This window comes from Leptinotarsa decemlineata, unplaced genomic scaffold (assembly GCF_025532065.1).
Source record: "Leptinotarsa decemlineata unplaced genomic scaffold, Ldec_3_MD MMD2_tig00000251_RagTag_RagTag, whole genome shotgun sequence".
NCBI classification, from domain to species: Eukaryota; Metazoa; Arthropoda; class Insecta; order Coleoptera; family Chrysomelidae; genus Leptinotarsa; species Leptinotarsa decemlineata.
Window position 1 is genome coordinate 864,783 of NW_027412547.1, and position 23,345 is coordinate 888,127.

The following is a 23,345-nucleotide window of genomic DNA, read 5'->3' on the forward strand; positions in this document are numbered from 1 at the left end:
GATGATTACAAAACTACAGCCTTTTCAGCAGTTTATCTCGAGTATGCTTCGGTAACGAAAGTGTTTTTGATGAGTAGATATTATTTATACACAAAGAGTCCTTAGTTAATTAAATGCGTTGACAGCTGGAGAAAGAAACAACAGGAAAAATAAATTGATTTGGATGAACCATTTAAATGTATTTACAGCACTGAATCTCTATTCTAGAATCATATTTATCTCGAACTGTCAAGTTTTCTTTGTTCAAGAGAAATTCTGCATTATGAACTTTTTAACTTTATTTTTCTATGCGAGTCTGATACAGAGTGTTTCTTTTTCACTTTGATAGCTGATTAATTTTTTGCATACTAAATGATAAAGTTTTAGTTTGTTTTTTTTTATAGAAAACTCATAGACATGGGGATTTGGAAGAATATAGTGCCTCAGTTATTAAACGTTAAATGGTATATACAGTGTGTTTGGTAAAAAAACATCTTTTCTGTAGAAAAAAATTTAAAATTAAATATTGAAATCATTCTCATTGTGCTCATTATTGAAAAAATTAATTTAATTCGGAACTGTAGATGAAATGGGGTGAATATTATTCATATTTTTCATAAATTCTAATTTTTAAGCTGTTATCAGCAGAACAAAATAGTCTAAATTGGCGAGACTAGTTGATTTCAGTTAGGGGGGGATGTCATAACCATAAAGACCTACTACTCTATCGTGCGATGAAATTCCCTTCCAACGTTTGTTTCATCCTTTTGCAGGCAGATGGGATGAACTAACATCTTGTGATTCTGATTCAACAAGATTCAACTGTTGAAATCTGTTTTTAACACATAGATCTTCTTGAATCAGAATCACAAAAACTGTGATGGTTTTCAATCCATTTCAGAATGTTTTCCTGAATACCCAAAGTGTTTAGTTTATGCAACAACAATTTGTGATTTGCCTTTTAAAAAATCTGTGTGAATAAAATCAAAGTGGTGTCTATTTTTGAAAGCATTTATTATAAATCTCTATATCCATTGATTGTTCAATTTATTTATATTCTGTTTAAATGTGTTCAGTTCAAACTTTTATTCTTATCTGTATCTAGTACTTATTCAAATAGATTGATTGGTTTTATTTATTTATATTCTGTTCAAATGTAGTTATTTTAAATGTATATCTTAGTACTTTATTGAATGCATGAATCTCATTCAATGTCAAATCAGTATTTCCATTCCTTACACACATGCAGATCATTTTGCCTCATAAGATATATTTTATTTGTTCATTATTCATTTCTATATGTACATCTATATTTACTGTAATCAATCTTAAGAAAGTGGATAAATACATATTATAGTATATTAAATGAGCAGATTTGTACTGGTAGATCTACCACATTTGAATCCATGTTGCTGATTTATGATAATATGTCTACCATCCTGTTTTTTTGCGGTTGGATCCTCCTAGCCTAACGTTTTGCTAGCAGCAGCCCCAATATGTCTGATAAACGAAGAGAAAAAATATTCTGTAATCATATACAGGGTGTAACTGAATAAGTGTAAAACATTTAAGGAGGTGATTCCTCATCGAAAAAAAGATAGGATCTTTCATATAAAGAAATTTCATTGAAGCATCTCTTGTTAAGACACAGCCCCTTAAAGGGGGTACATAAAATTTGTATAACTATTGTACGTCAGGTTAATTTCAAAAAAGACACTCAGCCAGAAATTTATTTGGTTTACCCCATGGTTGAAAGGGGTGAAAAACGCAACCCTTAAAGTTTATTTTCATGTAACTTTTTGTCTTATTATTTGTTTACCATTTAAAAATTTATTTTCGATAGCCTATTTCATTCTAAACAGAAAATGTCTCTTGGGTTTTTTGCCTAAAATGAACCAGTTCGCGTCAAAAAAATTTTTTACGAACGACTACAGAGATAGATCGTCATAAATGCGAACTGGATTTATTGATATTTTGTAGTTAGTACCTGCATTTAACGATTAAAGGGTAATAAACAAAACTAATTTATTAATAACAAAACACACAACATGTAGAAATCATAGTAAATGTTCAGTATGTCTATCTTCAGACATTACGCATGCTTCTAGACGTCGGCGCATTGAGCCATGTATTGGCTCAAATTTTCTGGAGCCTCTTTGATTACCCTGCACGCATCGATGATGCGGTTTCTCAAGTCCTCTACATCGCGAACAGGAGTAAGATAAACCAAATACTGTAAATGGCCCCAAATAGAGAAGTCGAGAGGATTGAGATCCGGGGATCGAGCGGGCCAGTTCTGTGGTCCTCCTCGACCTATCCACTGATTTGCATATATTTCAGTTAAATGCTGACGTGCTACTTGACTAAAATGGGCGGAAGCCCCATCATACATAAAAAACATATCCCTTCTGACGCCCAAAGGAACTTCCTCCAGCAGTACTGGATGCACTTCTCTTAAAAATTGAACGTATGCCTCACCATTTAATCGATGAGGTAGAAAATGAGGCCCAATTAAATCATCCCCAATAACTCCGAGCCGCACGTTAAGGGAAAACTGTTCTTGATGGTTAGTTTCGACAATAGCGTGAGGGTTTTCATCAGCCCATATGTGGTAATTGTGAAAATTAATAATCTTGTCCCGAGAAAAACTACATTCGTCTGTGAATTCTGTCGTCTTCAGAAAGTCACAATTTCTTCTAATCATTTCCAGCATCCAATTCAAGACGGTTTGGAAAGTCTCGCGGTAACAGTGCCTGTACTCGTTGCAGATGGTAAGGATTTAAAAGTTGTTCCTTTAAAATTCGAAATACCGTCATATGATCAACATTTAGCTGGAAAGCAATCTTTCTAGTACCGGTAGTAGGTTGTTCTTCAATCAAATTAAGTACTGCTTCCTCAAGCTGTGGTGTTCGTACTTCTCGATGGCAACCACAATCCTGCGTTCTTTTGTCGAATGAACCATATGCTCGTAATCGAGGATACATTTCACCATATCCTCGCTATCGCTAATAGACAAATAGCGACATGATATATCATCTTGAAGCATTTTTCACCATCTTTCAATTTACCGAGTAATATACAGGAGGTTTCATTTGAAAAAATGAACTTTCGACTACTTTTATGCACAATGGAAATAATAGTAATTTTAGCACGCCCTGTATGATATGGAGTCGATTTCTTGGTGTTATTTGAATATTTCGAGTTTGTCCAAACTATCATCAAAATATCAACTTTTCATGAATTGAGAGTACTGATGTACTTAATTTCAATTAAGGCTATGTTTTGGACCATATTTAGCACAATTTATTTTTTATCTCGAAAACAGATAGAGATAGGTATAAGACATTATCAACAAAAAAGTATTAAAATACCAGAGCGATTCCAAAAATGTATTACCTAATATACGGGGTGTTCCATTTAAAAAAATGAAGTTGCTAGGACTTTTTGATGGAAGTGGCAACGCCGCAATGCTGAAAATATTTTAGTCGATAGAACAGGTAAGGAAATGTGAGAGGTGAAATTTTCAGAAAAATCATGCTTTGCGTTTTCCAGAAACGTCTAACTTACCATCGACCGTGATATTTCAGCTGTTCATTTCAATTTTATTTGTTCTTTCAGATATTTCGAATCATATTAGACAATTGAAGTTCGAACTGAAAAAATTCACCATGAAACATTGTTAACCACTCTCAAACAATAGGAAATAGGATATTTAACGGAATTTTTGTGCGTCTGGCAACTCCGCTGCATTGCTTATAGTTCTGGTTTTTTATTGCTTATTCTGTTATTCTCTTTGTGCCATTTTTAAAAGTCGACACATTCCTACGATGGCTTCAAATGGTCCTGCCTTTTTTATCTCGTTCAATCCTTCATGTTTTCTAGGATTTTTTTTCTCGTTCAGTTGTTAATGGATTTGCTTCGAATTTTCTACGAACCGGTACATTTGTGATTGGCACGTTCTTTTGGCAACTTTTGACGATATTACGTGTATGGAATTTTGGAAAAAATCCTCTCTCTCGCTTTATTTTTTATCGTTGTCGTGCCCCTGTTATTGACGTGCTACCAACGTTTCAGTATTAGTTTTTCGCGAAAGTTTAAGCTAGTCTTTTGTCCACGTGGTGGTGATTTCTTTTCGAAAAGTAGTTTTTCGTATTTTTTAATTTGTCGTGTACGTTTTTCTTTTTCGAGTTGCGATTTTTTTTGCGTGGTATGGCTAAAACGAAGGTCGCTAAGAAAACCTCCAAAGGGAAGTCTATCTCGACCACCGATGAAAGTTTGGGGGGCACCTTTGCGAACGGCAAGAAGAAGCTGAAGCCGAGAATTAAGAAGGTGTCGTTCAGTAAGTATTATCTATCGTTTTCGATCTGTGGGATTTTGTACAGTTTCACCTGAAAAGGAAATTGAAATTATAGTGTATCGCATTTGAAACGCCCTGCTGTTTCCTGCAATAATAATAATGTATTTCATTAGTTCGGCCTTTCATTGTCTGATTTTATATAAAATGATTTGAAATTCCTGAAAGAACTAATGAAAAAAGAAGAATTGAAAATGAATAGCTGAAAATAACAATTATATCAAGCAAAAAAAACCTGAAATTATATCCACAATCGTCTTCAGGTACTAACTGGACTGATTCCTCACCGGTTTAGCGGAATATGAGCGTTTGGTTGGAGTTGGCCATTTTTCGCTTGATTATAGGTTTCCATATGTTGCGTGTCTCTTCGCTAGTTTGGACAACGGCTTCTTTGAACTTCCTCCTGAACCAGTGTTCCTCCCTATGTATGGTCTCAGCTTGGGACCACTCGATGTTATGTTGATGGGTCCAAACATGGTCTGCTATTCCTGATTTGCTGGTTTCTTCTCGCTGTGTGTGTTTCTTGTGCTCGGCAGTGCGAACATTCAAAGGCCTCTTAGTTTCACCAACATAGGATTTTCCGCACTCACAGGGTATCCGGTAAATGCAATTCTTGGAATCGCAGTCCGTGTTTGGTGGCCTGGTTTTCGTGAGGCTGCTACGGATAGTGTTACCGGATCTGAAGCAGGTTCTGATGTTGTACTTGGATCCAATTCTTCTTATCCTTTCTGATAATCCTCTGATGTAGGAAAGTGCAAGCACTGGTTGTGGAGGCTTCTCTTCCTTGCGAGTCTCCTGCTGTCTTTACTGCAGTTACTTCCTATATGGAAATTTTCAAACTAATGCCATGAACTGATAATGATACGGTAAACTTAGCTTCATCACTCCATATAATTTTTTCAAGAAAATGTTGGAATGTTTCATCAAAATGAGTCAGTCATCTCGGAATTTCAAAACTATCCTAAAGTACAAGGTATTCCATGCTAGGTATTAAAAAATGTGATAATATACAGGGGGTTACTTTTGAATTGAGAAAGTTGGTACCGACTTCCGGTGTAACATTAAGTGTTGGAGAAACGCCATTATTTTCATTCGATAAAGCATATTAAAACACGTATATTCGTCAATTTTCAGGATATGAATCATAATGCAAACCCTGTGAAAAACTATGTTGTTCAGAAAATGACTTTCTATAGTATTGATTTTAAAATAAGACCTAATAGCATGTCAAAAACTGGATAAATTTTGGTCTGTTTGTTGAGAGACGGTACAGCATTATATGGTTTGTAGAAGTTGGATTTGAAACGTCTTTCCAAGAATAATTAGGTGAGAGTTTGAATTTTGAGCTGAATTTGTTCTTTAATTAATAGAGAATAAATAAGTCAGGTTTTTTTCATCGTATCTCAATTAGTTTATAAATTAAAACATAAAAACCAGTTGAAAATTATCCGGTAAAGGTGAACAGAATTTTAAAAAATTCGATATAAAATGTAAATAATTTTTTTCTAAAGAAATAACCCATGGTTGTTTCTGTTACAAGTTGTTTACTGAAAGTTCTTTTTTTCAAAAACGATTTTTTTAGATCATAATTTGCATCAAAGATTATGTTTCCAGGAAAACTTTTGAATTTTATTGTAAACAACGCATTTTTTTATAACAATTTTTAAACCCTAGCAGATGGAAATTTCTAAAAATAATTTTCATGTAGCTTCTAATCATAAAAGAAGAATCGATGGAAAGTATTTCATTAATCAATGAAGCTTTTTAATTTTGAATTGTTGATGACAAATTGAAATAAAAACAATTTTTTTTTACTTTTCCAACATAAATTATTATAAGACCTTTCAAAAATTGTTTAAAAAAATGTGAGATTTGTTATTTTACAATTATCGCACTTGCAATGTTTCTGTTTATGTAAAAAAAAATTGTTAACTGAGTTAAAAAAAATTTGACGGCGAATTATTGGTATCCAGTAGGTGCCTGAATTTTTTTAATTCTTGATTTTGATAATTAATAAGCTGAAGTAATATTTGTCCATTAAAGGTCCAAAGTAGGCGTGTCTTGTGCAGGTCCGTTTTAGGACGTATTTTCAACCCTCTAGGAAAATTATAAATATTCGTCCTACAGTTTCGGGAGGTAGAAACTTTTTTGAGAAATTTTACCCCTCTTTTTGAATCTTTTATGAAATTTGAATTATGTTTGTTTCTGTATTTAAGGTGTTCAATGATATTTTCAGCGGCAAATTCAAATTAGTTGAAACTCATTTAATATACCGGGTGTCCCCATAGTCCATATTTCATATTTACTCGATGTATCGATGATGCCAATAGTTATAAAAACAAATTTCAAATGTTAGTTTTATGACATCAGGTTGTATAGGGCGTTGCATTTTTCCACGGAAGAAAATAATATACATTTTTAAAATGGGACATTTAATTTTTCTTTCAATAAAATGGATCAAAAGTTTCCTTCTCGGAACTGAATTTGTTTTCAGCCAAAATGCGCCGTTGTCAAGTTATTGATTTTATAATAATAATAATATGGATTTATTTTCCCAAAGAACATACATAGTATTTATAGAAAGAAATAAATAAAGATAAATCAGAACTGAAAATAAAATAGATGATGATCCCCCGTGGGTTGACCAATAGTTGACTACACTGAACAATAATCAAACTTAACTTTATTTCACTTTAAATACAACAAACACTTCAACTAAAACGTCAACTATTATTCGAATGTCTTTCGCCTTACTAGATCGCTTCGCGTACCGCACTGTAACTTCCACTTAACTGTATCGATATGCTCGAGGGTAGCGTTTATATATCGTAATCGAATACGGCACAATATTCTTCGAAATTTCATTCTCGCTATATCTAAAACGTTAGCGAACATAGAACATTCGTGCGCTCTTAGCTACGTCAAAATTGGTTAACGGCTACCAGTGGCGGCCGACGTTATTTTCTTTATGGCATGATTTACAACACTGTAGTAAAAGTTTTACTAAAAATATTGTTCTTTTATTGATAATCAAAAGTTTTTCGCCGATTCAATGAAACTACTAGATGGACTAACACATAGATGGCGGTACTATTAATAAATCCATATGATTTTTAGTTAACTGTAACCTTCAAAAGACACGTGTACAAATATCACGGCTTTCAGCCTATTAGTTTGTAGGACAGAACATATTGAAGCAATTTTTGTTAGTTTGAAGAAAATGTATGAAAAAAATTTTCGTGTGTTGATGAAGCATTGCTTTTTGGTGAAAAAAAAACTGTCGAAGTCCACAAACAAATTTTGTATGAGCGCGAAGTGAAGTTGATCGAGATATCTGAGTCTCTGAAGATATCAAGAGTTGGACCGCAAAAGATGCCGCGCGCTTGAATCTTTTCGGGACCTGAGATCTACTTCGATTGCTCGACTGACGGGTTTTCCACTATTTCCATAACGCCTGACGATTATTTTTGTACTTTTTATGCTACAAACTGTCAACCAAAAAAATTTCAGACTGCATACTATTCCTTTTTTTTTCAAAATTCAGGATTACGTTACTACGCGTGACTGACGAACAATCCACCCGCAGATCAAGGTCTGACGACTTTTTTAGTTCAATATGCCTTGAGAATAATGAATTGTGAAAATTATGGACTGCATAAAATCACTTTTTTTTAATTACTGGTCATCTCCCGCAGCTTCCTCCGACTTTATCCACCGCTACTGGAGAGTCTGACGGTTGGTTTAGTATTCAGGTACATGGAAACAACTTTAATGAGTGAATTTCATTGTGCATAGAATAACTTTTGTAAAAGTGACACTACCTCCCGAACTATTTTGATGAGATTCTCGTCCAACACGGTCAGTGCTGTAATATCGAAGGATTCGAAGGTACCGCAGGCATCGGAATAGTTATAATAAACGGTTGGAAATTGATATTGTGTTTAGTTTATTTGCTGTTGTTATTATTGTTTTTATTTTTGGTGGTTTCGATTTTATATGAGCGCGCGCCTGTGGTAAAAGAACGAAATTGCCTCTGCACTTAGTTTCGAGGTCACCGAGAACTTTGTGAATTTATGAATGAAAGTAGCGGAAGTGGACTTACTGGTTGATTTTTACTATGGTTATGGTATCGGTTTATTGGGATGCTCATGGTTAATATTCATCGACGACCTTGAAAAGGGGAAACCATCAACAGCGACTATTACATAGCGTTATTAGAACTTTTGAAGGACGAATTCGAGGAAAAAGTCATCAAGACGATGCACCATGTCACAAATGAATGAAAACGATGACAAAATTGCATGAATTGGGCTTCAAATTGCTTCCTTGTCCACCGTATTCTCCATGACTGGCCTTAGCGACTTTTTCCTCTTCTCAGACCTCAAAAGACTGCTAGCTGGAAAGAAATTTAGCACCGATAAAGAGGCGATCGTCGAAACTGAGGTTTATTTTGAGGCTAAAGACAAATCTTACTATGAAAATCTATCTGTCTATCTATCTATAAAAATAATATCAAGAAATTGTATGACCGCTTTAATCTTTGTTTATTGTTTTTCCCATGTTAGCCTACAACCTTTGGGCAGTAACAAGGGGCTTGTTTTCATGAAATTAAATTACGGATAATAATTCCATGATAATGTTTTTGGGTAAATGGCTTGTTTTCTCAGTTTTTTTTTGCAAAACGAGCCGATAGTTTCTACCTGCAAGGTGGACAATAAAAGTTTTATCCAATTCCAAATTTTCATGAAGCATCGATCAATTTCTTGACATGATAAAGGAATGGGCATTGTATGTGAGATGAAAATATACTCTTCTTTCAGGGGACGAACAAATCGAAGGGAAGAGTGTATCTGATACTGCCGAGTACACTGACCCGGCTATTATGGAAGTTCGAAAAGAGAAAACTAGGATCCGATATACTGCAGAGGAACTGTACAGATATCGAGATTCGCCATTCTCCAAGAAAAAACCGGATTTTTTCGAAGAAGGGTAAGGTTTTGTTTGAAGTGTTGCTTGTTTTGGTTTGTCCCCGTTTTCAATTGACATTTTTTAGATATACATTAGTTTTTTGCCTGTAAATCTAATTCTGCTCATCTAAGTCAACAGTCAACAACATTTATTAAGTCTTTCTGCATCGAGTAGAAAGTTGCTTCAACAAGAATATCGAATTTTGATAAAAAATGTCTAGAGACCGCAACTGTTTCCATTGGACACATTACTGAATCACAGAACGTAATTATTTGTAGTTCTTCAAGTTTGGAGCAGATAATGCAGTCGAAGTCGGAAAAAAAGTGAACTCTTTTCTGTTCAAGCTTTCTATACTTCATTATTAGCTCGTCTTCAGAAACATTATAGTACAATGAGATGATAGAATAACAATTGCAAAACAAGTGAAAGCATTACCTACGAAAGGTGAGGTTATAAATATGAAGCCAGCATAAAACTTATGTTTTCTTGATACATTATTAAATTGAAAGGATGTAAGAACACTCGTTAAATGTAAACACATAGAAATGTAAACATAGTTTAAAACGATAAGATGACTCGAATAGAATCAATATTGTTTCAAATTTTTGTGCACTTTTTTTTGAGGAAATGATCTAATTTCATTTCAATTAACTGTTTAAATTTTACGAGTGTTCTTACATCCTTTTGATTCAATAATGTATCAATGAAAACATAAGTTTCATGCTGGCTTTACATTCATAACCTCACCTTTTGTAACTAAAGTTTTCACTTGTTTTGCAATTATTATTCTATTATATCTCATTGTACTATAGATTTATCGAAGAAGAGCCAGTATTTCATAGATAGTTCAAGATTTTATCACTGACCGCTTCAATGAAATTAAACTCTCAAAGTTGACTCCCCAAAGTTTACATTGTTCAGAAAGAGAATAAATAGCAGAGGTCCAAGAAGGCTACCCTGAGGGAAGCTTGTGTTTACATTTTTTTACAATGAATTTCCCGTAGTATATACAATAATTTCTAAAGAAATGAACTTTGAACGTTCAAGCCAGTCTCGAATATACCTACACAGTAGGTTGAATGGACTGACGCCTATCAGAAAACAACTACTCCCCTGGCTAATACCACGAAGGGCGTTGGATTATATCCGACAGGCGTCAGTTAAGGAATCTTACAGAAAATTTCCCGCGTCAGTCCATTCAACCTACCGCGTAGGTATATTCGAGACTGGCTTGAACGTTTAAAGTTCATTTCTTAAGATTTGTTTACTGCCAATCTTCAAGCATAGCCCACTGACTAATAGATACAATAATTTCGTTAACTTTGCTGATCTTTTACTCTAATAATCGTGTTTTGTGATCTGTTCATCTTGCACACTATACTTTTTCAACGAATTTAACTTTCCTGTTCAGATCTGCCGCCATCTTGGATCCCGAGCGATGGAACGCCGACAAGAAGAAATCCGAGAGCCAGTCAGAGAACGGCGGAGGGCGTTCGACGGGCGCCGGCGACGGGGCAGCTCCCCTCGATCAGCAGCACCCCAGGAGGCGTCCCGGAGATCCACGGGAACGCGTCCGGAAAGAGAACGACGGTATCGTGCTGAGTCCGCAACGACGCAGCTTTAATTCCGGATGTTTCGTTCCGGTGAGGGGGGACGCCCCCTCGGCGAGGTCTAACAGGTCGCACAGCCCCCTCGGGGGGGCGAAGAATGACGGACCTCATATGGGTGAGTCTCTGTTTTCGGTTGGAAACAAAACATACGGATCTTCATCTTTCCAGTATGGAGATCTGTATGTTAAAACTGTGTCATAAACAGATATAAATAAGGAATGACACTATAATCTATTTTCTTAAGCAGCAAAGTAATATTCATAATTTTCGGGATCCATATCTATAGAAATGTTGTCCGCCGCAACAGCGGTAGAATCAATTTCCTCAGATTGTGGGCGATCAGTGACTGTGTTAGGTAAAAAGTCGATTTCTGTAAAAATCATTTTATCGAAAGGAACAATTCCGGTTGCTTTGAAGCTGTTCACTATCGAGGTGGGTATCATAGTTTTTAGATATGCTTCACCGATCAAACTTCCCACTTCATAAATTGATACTGGTTGGCCGGGATTTCTCATCATCCAAGAATCCATGGCACTACATGGATTATATAAGAAAATTTATAGATCCTAACCAAACTTTATTTATCAATTACTATAATAAATATAGGTCAATTTACAGAGTTACTTTGAAGCATGCTAAGCAGATCTACTACAAACATAGACTAAATATAGCAGGAAATAAATCTACCTGAGATCTACCTTGGTGACAAAATCTTAGACAGGGTACATAATTATAAATTTCTAGGGTTGAACATTGATGATAAACTGAAATTTAAAAATCACATATGAATGACATATCTATGATTAACATATCTGGTAGTTTCACTCTATTTGCGGATGATACTACAATATTGTGGAAAGAAAAAAACTCAATGGAGCTAATTAAAATAATATCATCCGACTTGAAGAAGGTGAAGAGCTGGTGCGATGCAAATTTACTCTCTCTAAATGCATCCAAAACAAATATAATATCATTCAAATGTTCGCTTGATGACATTTCAATAGACGCTGACGTATTACAAAATAAATTAAACACAAAATTTCTCGGTGTATTCGTTGATAATAGGCTGAAATTTGATGAGCATATTAAACAACTGAAGAGTAAGATCTCCTCAGGATGTTATGCAGTTAGAGTGGTTTCAAATGAGTTGGGTTTCCATGTCGCAAAGACCGTTTACCATGCACTTGTTGTATCTCGACTACGTTATGGAATATCTTTTTGGGGAGCATGCAACTCATCACTCCTCTCTTCTGTATTAATATTACAGAAGAGGGCACTAAGATGTCTCTGTAAAGTTAAACCCAGAGAATCGTGCAGAAATTTGTTCACTGCCAATAAAATGTTAACAGTCATCGCACTTTTTATCTTAGAGACAGTTTGCCTTATTTATAAACATAAATCGAAGCTCAACTTTGCTTCTACTCCTTATGCTACACGCAATAGCAATTATACCTTTAGGCTTCCCATCCCAACTTCGAATTTACTCAAGGATTCCATATACTACAATGGTGGTAAATTGTTCAATCATTTACCATTAGAAATGAGATCGGCAAATTTAAGCAACGTTCATTTCAAAAAGGCGGTGAAGAACCTCCTTGTGGATAGACCCTATTATAGTTTGGAAGAATATTTTAGCGAATCCTTTTAATAATATATTACTAATATTTTTACTACTACTGTACCATCACTTTATACATGGTGGTATTTTATCTATACATTTTTAGAATTTTTTTTTATATTTACATTTATACATTTTTGGAACTTTTTTATATTTACATTTATACTTTTTTAGTACTTTTTTTATATCAACATTGTATTTCTTGGACTTTGTCAATAAGATGCAAATCTTCGGACAATAAAGTATATTTTGATTTGATTTGATTTAAACTTAAGCAAGAAGCTTGCCTCAGTTTGCTATGCACTAATAGTGATTTCTAGAGAACTAGGCTACTCCCATTCAAGAACAGCTTATTTCGCTTTAATAGATCCCCATATTAAATATGGAATTGCCTTCTGGGGAGTCTGTTCTAGAGATTTATTTCAAATGATTTTTGTGCTCCAAAAAAGGGCTGTCCGATATATTTGCAAAGCAGCTCCCGGGGATCCATGCAAGCCTCTTTTCATAGCTCACGGTATTTTAACAGTAGCTGCCCTGTGTATCTTGGAATCAATTTGCTTGATAAAAAAAATTATTCCTGTGCATCTCCCCCTTCCTCATATAATACCCGTAGCCACAATAGTAACATAGATCTGCCTATTCCTGCGAGCTCCCTTGTTAGTGATTCAATTATATTCAACAGGATCAAACTGTTTAACCACTTACCAGCCCGAATTAAAGAAATTATAGTGCTTAACAAATTCAAAAAAGCAGTTAAAATGCTACTTGTTGATAGGGCCTATTATTCAGTTCTGGAGTATCTTGACGATTCACTTGAATCTTAACTTTTATTTCTATGTTTTGTTATTTCCAGCTGAATATCTCAGTGTATTTCACATTTTTAGCTTATGTTTATTGTATTTTGTTTAAATTGTGTATGTTTTTTTATGTAGATTTTTGTATCTTACATATTATTTATGACTTTGTCTACAAGATGTAGTTCTTCAGACAATAAAGTATATTTGATTGATTGATTGATTGATTGATTGATTGACTATTATAAAATGTTTTGAATGACTTGAATAATCCAACATCTAAAGGCTGTGTTTTATGAGACGAATGAGGCGGTAAAGTGAGTATTGTAACTGCTATTTTTTTTTCTAGGACTCTGGAATATGTATTTTATTGATAATTGCCGTCTCGTACGGTAATTTGCGATAATCTTTATTTGTTAAGCCGTAGAAGAGATAAGCACAATTTTTTAAATATTTCTTCAATGCCTCTTCTTATTCCGCATCAAAAATCTTATTTATGTCATAGTTAGGAAGTATCCTGACATGACCTTCGCGTGCATTTTTTGTTTTCCAATAATATCTCCTTAGGAAGTTCTCTACGTTTAGCTGCCTTTGGAATCGTTTCCCCGCTGGCTATGAGCTCAAGAGCTGCCTTTATGTTTTCTTCTGTGTGAGCCCCTATTTTACGAGGCATTTTTCTGCGAGCCATTCTGCAAAAAAAATAATGTTAATTACAATTACAGAAGTCCAGTGGTACACAGTAAATCAATGGTCGGGAGTGTGAGAGAAGAAACCAGTCGCTGTATCATGTTAAGCACAGTTCGATTCAATTAAAAATATTTTCTCTCTCTGTTTACCAAAATCGCGCAAAAGGATAACATTCGATTTCATCTCACAGAAAATACAGTCCACGTACTCAACATAATGTTCCATGAATTTTTATAGTTAACAAAAGACCACGTTCGACAAGCCCGGAAAATAGCTGCTTCAACACTGTTTTTTCATCATCATTTTTTCATCATTGTGAACTAGAGAAAAAGTGGGAATAATTTATGAAAACGAATTTTTTTTTCTTCAGGCATCCGAGAGATTCAATCTTCGAACCGTCGTATCGGCAGCGGACGTATCCTGCGTGATTCGTGGGACTTTGGCGACAAACCCGATTCATGTAGTAATATCGGTGACGGGGAGTACAACTTCAGGGGCGGACCGCGGTGCGGTAATAACAATGAGCGAGAGGACAAGTTCGGTCCCGGCTCCGACAAGTACGGTTCTGGCTCCGACAAGTACGAACGGCGAAGCTTTGGCAGGGACTTTGAAATGGGCGGCAGGGGTGATAGAGAGAATAACAACAAGGAGCCGTCGTCGAGAAGAAACGGTCGCTTCGACAGGAGGAGAATGACCGACCACAGGGAACAGGAGCCCGAATGGTAAGTTTTCAGGGGTGTATCCTACCGACTGTGCCAAATTTCTTGCATCAGCTTTATAGGTTCTGAATGCTGATTTGCTAAATTATTGTTTCCATATGTTGATTAATGGGTTAAGAACCTATTGTATTATGAATAACGTATCACCTAGTGTTAGCCACCTACCAAATTCGAATCTAAAGTCTATCCAAATCCAAGATAGAGTAAAACAAAACCGAAGCGTGATGTTCACGTGATCGCCCAGTGTCAGATGAAAATCTTTTTATATTACACATATTATCTGCATTTTTCCCATTAAACTGCAAAACTTGTGCATTTCACTCGTTATTATAAAAAAGTTTTCCTAGGTATGATATAGCATTTGCGATCAACAAGATGTTGGTTCTGAATTCGACCCTGGCCAATTCTTGGGATTTTCCATATCACGTGCGTAGGGCATGTCAATGTTTACATCCACTCTATCTTGGATCAAAAGGTGAAGGCGATGATATCTCACCTTACGAATACGCCATCTATGGGATTGACATAACTTCATTGATGAATATCAAAGGTTAACAAGGCTCCTCAAAACAATTCCTTACAAAGCCAAAATTTGAGCGCCTCTGTCTTTCACTGCAACTGCAACTAGGCGATCCCTTGGCGAGTTTCCTTGTCTTTTAATAGTCTTCAATTGAGTTTCTATCGTTCCCATGAATAGGGTTTTTGTAAGGGCAGATGTCATTGTTTTTACTTTCCCAAGCTTGTCCTTTGAGGATAGTGCTGCCTAGTTTAAGGCTTTGGTTTGAAGAATTGATGTTTAGTTTGTAGGATTTGTCGATCATAACAAGTCAAGTCAACCACACTTATTTGTTGAGTCATGGGTTCATTTGAACTACTGTTATTTATTTATTTATTTATTTATTTATTTGACACTTTGGTACATTGAGTACATGTGCTAAGTCATAATTAAAAAACAAAATAAAACTACAGAAGTTGAACAATACAAAAACAATAAATATGGTTCACGTCCACAAACTTTCACAACATAGAAGTATTATATAAAAAATCGGAGAAGCTCTAGCAAATACTCTCAAAATGTCATGAAAAAGTGTCGTGTAAGAATTCCTCAAGACTGTAGTAACACTTCTGTAAGAGAAGTTTCTTCACCTCAATTTTAAAAAGTTTATCTGGCTCGATTTTCCTAATAGATGCCGGCAAGTTATTAGATCTGGTATCTATGTCAAGGTTTTCAATCTAAAGGAGAAGATAGAAATTTTAGTGGGTTTGATAAAAGCACACTCATTGCGTATCAATAAAATATGTGATGAAACAAATATTGTAAAAAAGGGATAGAAAACAGTTGACGTTTTCATTTGATCAGACCTCTTGTTTGGAAGATTACATGCATTTCATGAAACAATCTACTTCAGTTGCAGTCACTCTCTTTCAATGTCGTTAGTCAGGTTTTTACAAGGATATGAATGACAGGCCAATTCTTGTGTTAGCTTGTTATTTGGTTGTGAATTACCAAAAGATTCTTAATTTGTATAATTGATTTCAAAACAGGGATAACTTTAAACATAGACAGTTCGGTTCTGTACTTCATCCCTTCAATTCAAATATAGTAACATTTTGTACAAAATGCGATGGAAAGTTTCACATCCTGTATATTACTTCAGGTTTTCTGGTGGCCCCGTATCTCAGAACGACACGATTGAACTACGCGGTTTCGAAGACACCGACAAACCAGGCAAGAAGAAGCTATCACCGTCTCGCGTCAAACGTGCCAAAGACTGGTCGAAGAAGAAGATTGAAATCCAACCGGTCACCGTTAATGACGATAAGGTATGCTTTGTTTTTCACTCAACTGTACATTGAACTAGATGAAGATATAAGTTTTTATTAATGGACATTTTTCAAATAAACCTGAAAATACCCAATATTTCCAACACAGTTGAAGAATCCAAAAAATGTACGAAGGTACAGAGTGTTGCAATTGAAATAAGAAGTTTTATATTGAATGTGATAGCAGAGCAGGGGTGCCTCAAGGGTCAATTCAGGGGCCAATGTTTTTTTTTTTTTATATTTACTTCTGGTCTTGACATTTTCTTCGTTTATTGTGCATTGATTTCTTTCAACTATAATTTTTAATCAAAGAATTAAATATTATTATTAGGAGGAATCGAAAGAGCCTGCAGTTGGTTCAACTCCGACTCCACAGTTGGAGTCTAAAATTGTTGAAAAGACTGAGGAGAAGGTAGAGAAAGACGCTAAAGATGAACCGGTTAAAGAACCTGCTGTAAAACCGCCAGAGAAAACCAAAATGGAAGGTGTTCCAAACGAACAGTCGTTCAATTTCGAAGACATCCTGAAGTGTGACTCGATCTCTGGTTTATTGACGGTGAGTTATTTTTTAATAACGTAGCGTAAGTGCCAGGACACGCTGAATATGATAAGGATATAATAGCTGTTCCTTTAAAATTCTGTAAACTGTCATGTGACTCACATTTAAATTTGACTAATTTTTCTTGTACTTGTCTCTGGATGTTCATTAATTTCTTTGAGAACCGCCTCCTCCAATTCTACAGTTCTTGTAGTCCCTGGTCGTCCTACTGCAGAATTTGTTTCAAAGCTTCCAGATTCGGAAAGTCGCCGGAAAAGATTCGCAAATGTCGCTGCACAAGGAGTCACGCGTTGGGGATACCTTTCCTGATAGATGCGTCTGGCCTCGCTTGAATTTCCGTCATCAAAAACCATATCAGCCATTTCAGCATTCATAAGTCGGGCATGGTACCAAAAAATCACCACTCCGAACTGTGAATTTGTCAATTAATATTTGAAAATGTGACAGCGAACTTTTATTTTTATTAACAAACTATCATAGCCTACTCGATTTAATTAACTTAATTTGCAAGCGGAGAATGACAAAAATTATTGAAATAAAATCACCTCCAGCGTTGTTGAGGAGGTGTACCTTTTTTTAGGTGTGGGAATTAGGTTTTTTCATGAAAAGTACCAAAAGTTTACTGTCTAAAAAAGTTAGGGCAATTTAAAATGAATAATGACAGCGTACGCAGCCCCCTCTAGATGTTACATGAAAATTAATACAAAATTATGATTTCCCACGTTAAAAAAACCCCGGGTACCGAATTTCGTGCAAATAACTTATTTTTTGCAGGAGTTTTTTTCAAAAAGCGAACAAAAAAATTCAATTTCAACACTCCGTATCTCCGAAACGAAGCATTTTCGGACACAGAAAACAGAAGTACTATTATAAGAAAATTGATTCGAACACGAGAAATCCACGAGGCATGTGGAAAAGCATAAAATCGCTGATAAACACGACGAATAACTCTAGTTTCAGTAACGGCATCCAGTTTGAAATAAACGGTCAAGTAAAAATTTGCACGGAAACTCGTGAAATTGCTGAAAATTTCAATCTTTATTTCGAAACTAGTATCGAATCCATAGTTGACTCTATAAATGCTAATACAGTTTGGCAAGCGGGTGATGAGGCAGTGTCTACTTTTTCTGAATTTCAGCAGCTAAAGCTAGCAGACCTTGCTAAAATAATCAACAACTTGGAAAACAAATCTGGGGCAGAAATTGTCGATATTAAATTTATAAAATATACTTTTGGTGTTATTGGGCATGTACTATTGCAGTTTGTAAATATTTCCCTACAATATGGACAATTTCCTAATGCATTAAAAGTCAGTGCTGTTGTTCCGATACCTAAAATTCCAAACACAAATAAATCAAGTGAATATCGTCCCATTAATACTCTGCCGGGAATGGAGAAATTGTTGGAAATGGCTGTATACGATCAACTAATGAAATATATTAACAAGAACAATATCCTAATAACAAACCAATCTGGATTTCGAAAGAATTTCTACGGTGAAACCGCTCTACAACTGACTGTTACCAAGTGGATACAATCAATTGATAAGGGAGAATACGTTGTTGCAGTTTTTCTTGATTTACGAAGAGCATTCGAGACAATTGACAGGAATATCCTTTTAAAAAAATTGGAATTAATTGGGATTAAAGGGGTTGTGCTAAATTGGTTTAAAGATTATTTAAATGATCGACAACAAGTCACAAAGATTGAAAGTGAATTATCCATTCCAGTCACTACAAAGTTCGGAGTGCCCCAGGGAAGTGTACTGGGGCCCTTGTTGCTTTTGCTTTACATAAACGACATAAACACATACCACACTAGTGACTTTATCAACTTATTTGCTGACGACACGTTACTATCTATAGCACATAAAGACCTGAAAGTAGCTATAGAAAAGATGAACTCATCTCTAAATCAAATTGAGAATTATTTTTCGGCAAATAAAGCGAAATTAAATACTTCAACAACGAAAGCTATGATTCTAACAACCTCTTACAAATATAAACAAATAAATATAAATACTCTTTCCCTGTATGCTGATGGTCAGAAACTTGAATTTGTGAAAGAATTCAAATATTTAGGTTTTATGTTGGACAACAGTATGTGTTTTGGTGCATACTACAACTATATGACTAAAAAGATTTCAAAAAAGCTATATTTCTTCACTAGAATTTCGAAACACCTTTCTACAAATGCGAAAATAACCGTATATAATACAATAATACAGCCCCATTTTGATTATTGCAGTACGCTGTTATACAGTTTTGACCAAAATAAAATTATGTCGCTGCAAAAGTTACAGAACAGAGGAATGAGGGTGGTTCTTGGATGTAATCGTTATGCAAGTATATGCTTTATGCTCAGTGTATTACAGTGGATGTCTATTCGTGAAAGATATTACAGGTCAGCAATGATATTTATTTTTAAGATAACCAATCATATGCTTCCTTCTTATTTCGAAGAATTTATCATTTATAGAAATTCCACTCCCAATTACACTACTAGACAAAATGACAATTTTCACCTGCCACGGTGTAGTTTATCAAACTCCATGAAAATTTTGATATATAAAGGCTTCATTGAATATAACAAACTTCCCCAAAATGTGAAGAATAATAAAAACCTGTTCCAATTCAAAAAAGATTTGACTGATTATATGAAAGGTATCACAATAGAAGGTATTAGAAGAAAGAAAGAAAGAAATTTATTCATTCATGGACCAACTACATGGTATCGAACATGTCAACTTATACTTATAAATATGTAAACAAACAAATATGTAAATATACATTCAATACATATAAACATAGGACCATAAAATACAGATATATATATACATATATGTATAAATAAAAATGTAAAAACGTATAGATGTACAAGTGTAAAAATGTAAGATTAAAACATAAAAGAATAAGATTATTTACACACAGATATCCACAAAAACTCAATCAGCGAAATACTCTTGTAATGTATAATAAGATTTAGCCAATAAGAAATCTTTCAGTGATTTTTTTAATTCGATAGCATTACAGGCCTTCATTAGATTAGGGAGTTTATTATATATTTTTACCCCAGCATAAGTTGGCGATTTTTCAAATGCGGATGTTCTGTGAGTCATTGTTATTAAATTTGAAGCATTTCTAGTGCAATATTGATGGTGGTAATTGTTTTTTATTAGCTCATTTTCATGCTTTTTAATGTGTAAGCAACTTTTATAAATATAAATGCAGCAAACTGTCATAATCTTTTTACTCTTAAAAATTTCCCTGCAAGAATCACGTGGCTTCATGTTGAACATCATTCTAACAATTCGTTTTTGAGTAACAAATATCCTATTTATTTCTGTAGCATTTTCCCATAACGTGATGTGAAAAGATAGTGCAGAATATACTAATGCATAATAAACTTGGATAAGTATATTCTCATGAAGTTCATACCTCAATTGCAGAATTGCGAAGTATGATTTGGATAGTTTTTTAGATAAACCTTCAATATGCTCAGACCATGAGAGTGATTTATCAATCATTACACCCAGAAACTTAGTGGAGTTATGTGTCTGTAGGACTTTACTATCGATCAAATTGTTCTTATTGAAATATATAATTTTTGTTTTCTGTGCATTTAGCATCAGTTTATTGGAATGACAATATTTTGTCATTTCACTAATACAGAGTTCGACCGATAAAATCATATCCTCCATAGATGACTCAGCTATAGCAAATGTTGTGTCATCAGCAAAATTGATTAGATAAAAGCGCCTATCGACATTAATTGGGAGGTCATTGAGAAATAGTAAGAAAAGCAATGGTCCCAGAATTGAACCTTGCGCTACTCCAACATCAACTGAATATCTTTCTGACTCAACACTATCTATTTCTACAAAGAATTGTCTATTTGATAGGAATGAAATGATCCAGTCAAGAATATTTCCTCTAATGCCAATATTATACAGTTTGGAAGCCATAAACACTTTATCAATACAATCGAAAGCTTTAGACAAGTCAAAGAAAATTCCTGCCACGTGCTTCCTATTGTCCATATTCCTAGATATGAAATCAACAAAAAGGGTAGTAGCAGATTCAGTTGACCTGCCCATGCGAAATCCATGTTGAGAATCAGATAAAATTTTATGACTTATTAAAAAATTCATTAGTCTATTGTACATTAGTCTTTCCAAAATTTTTGAAAAAATACTGAGAAGACTAATTGGTCTATAATTATCAATTTCTGATCTATTACCACTTTTATGTATGGCGATCACTTTACTCAATTTCAGCACATCTGGAAATTCACCTGTTTCAATAGACATATTGATCAGGTCAGTTAGGGGTTGCACCACACTAATGGAAACTAGTTTCAAAACATTGTGAAATACATTATCAGGTCCTGATGCCGTTTTACTTTTGAGGTTGAATATTGTTGATTTGACCTCTTCGGTTGTGGCGGGTTCGTAGAAAAAGGTATTTTGTTGCATTTCATCAGTGGTGCAGCTTTGAGACATGTCAACTCCAAAATATTCGTCAATTTTGTTTTTTATATTAGTGGAGAAATGTTCGCCAAAACAATTAGCTACTGAGACGGGATCAGTAAATGTGGTATCATTTATTGTAAGTGTTATACCGCTTTTATTTTTTGGACTTCTGCCTAATTTTGTGTTGTTTTTTGTATTAGTATTATATCCTTACTATGTGTGTCTATATAACATGAAATATTATGTATATCATGTTTGTGTATTAGGATCTTCCTACCAATAAATCATTCATTCATTCACAAGTTCATAGACTTTTTTTCTTAAAATTGTCTCGGGAATACGCCACTTGAATATTTTAACGTAATTATGTTACAACCTGTATATTAATTAATTACATGTGAAATGAAGTTGGTGATTAACGACTTCGTATTCTTTTCTAGAACGGCATAGGCAACGAAGGTGATCCGGCCACCAAGTCCCGCTTCAGCCAATTTTTCAAGCAGGATAGCCCTGAAAAGGCTGCAGAAAGTCGTCGCTCTTCAATGCACGACGACCACCACATCATCAAGAACTTGCTGAAGGACATCGGCGAGACGACGAGCGTCGCCATCCCCGGCGACTCGGAGGCATACTTCGCTCCCATTTCGCCCGCCGCCAACACTGGGGGCGGCGTCATTGGCGGGGGAAGCGGCAAGAGGGCCGCGCAGGCAAACGCTCAACCGATCAACATCATGGAGATGCTGCAAAGGGGTAAGCAGCCAAACATCTCTTCCGGAAAGATTCTTAGTCTGGACGAGCTCGAGGCGAAGATGAGGCAGGATGTGCCGCCTCCCGGTTTGGCGCAGAAGCACCACCAGCAGAAGCCCGACGAAGAAATGGCTGCGGCTTTCAAGAAGTTGGTGAGTACGAGTCATCTTCCTCTGAGATGCTGAAAAATGAGGAATTTTTTTTAAATCAAGTATACGCTCTCCAAGATAAGTATACACGTCAATGTCATGATCATGTGCAGATATAATGCAATGCTCTCTTTTTGAATAACGAATACAGAGTTCAGTAAGAATGGGCTTGTTTCATGATTTTTGGTTTAAAGTTCATTTGATAGAAATTTGAAATGAAAAACAGTGCACTTTGTTTCATCAATCTAAGTACTGTAGTTTTCCCGTTTTAATAACCAAATACATGAACATGAAACAAGATCTTATAATAATTTTCATATATACATAGAATTCACACTGGTGGCGGAACGAAAAACTTATTCTACAAGGGACTACGGGAATTTAACAATTTACCAAATGCCATTAAAGAGGAAAATACTGTAAGAGGGTTTAAAAGTAAATTATTGGAATACCTAGAGCGTTAGTTAGTTGGAAAAATATGTATATTATATATAGTTACTATATATAATATTGGTTTTCAACATTGGGTATTATAAATTGTATATTTTTTATTATTATCTTTTTATTTAGTTGATCTTCATTATTGTTATTATCTATATACAGATTTGAATTTCATTAATATTTTTGGCACTGTGGAAATTTAAATTGTTAATTAGTTATTATGTCTTGTAAGATTAGGATGTATCCTATAATAAAGATTACTACTACGTAATTAATTATTAAAAATCGAATGTGGTAGGCCGGTGACGTCACGCCCCTATTCCCGCTTGTTCGATTGACCAATAGGAACAATATTAATAATCAACATTGCCAAATCGTAACATTTATGAAGCCTATAATTATCAATTTAATTATGGAAGTGTATA

General features: G+C 34.9%; 1 protein-coding gene across 6 annotated transcripts in view; it reads left to right on the top strand.

The window, feature by feature from the left end:
* The window catches only part of LOC111509635 (eukaryotic translation initiation factor 4E transporter), a 53,750-nt gene that overhangs the window by 601 nt on the left and 29,804 nt on the right, over nucleotides 1-23,345 (top strand). For 2 of the 6 annotated variants that reach the window (XM_074173458.1, XM_074173462.1), the window contains exons 1-7: nucleotides 3,851-4,318; nucleotides 9,154-9,322; nucleotides 10,713-11,026; nucleotides 14,381-14,732; nucleotides 16,388-16,553; nucleotides 16,885-17,109; nucleotides 22,024-22,482. In XM_074173458.1, coding sequence (XP_074029559.1) covers nucleotides 4,189-4,318; nucleotides 9,154-9,322; nucleotides 10,713-11,026; nucleotides 14,381-14,732; nucleotides 16,388-16,553; nucleotides 16,885-17,109; nucleotides 22,024-22,482 — 1,815 coding nt within the window. In that variant the 5' untranslated portion in view covers nucleotides 3,851-4,188. Of the gene's footprint in view, nucleotides 1-3,850; nucleotides 4,319-9,153; nucleotides 9,323-10,712; nucleotides 11,027-14,380; nucleotides 14,733-16,387; nucleotides 16,554-16,884; nucleotides 17,110-22,023; nucleotides 22,483-23,345 lie in introns of those variants that run through there. The other 4 variants (XM_074173457.1, XM_074173461.1, XM_074173460.1 and 1 more) reach the window with 3 other exon arrangements.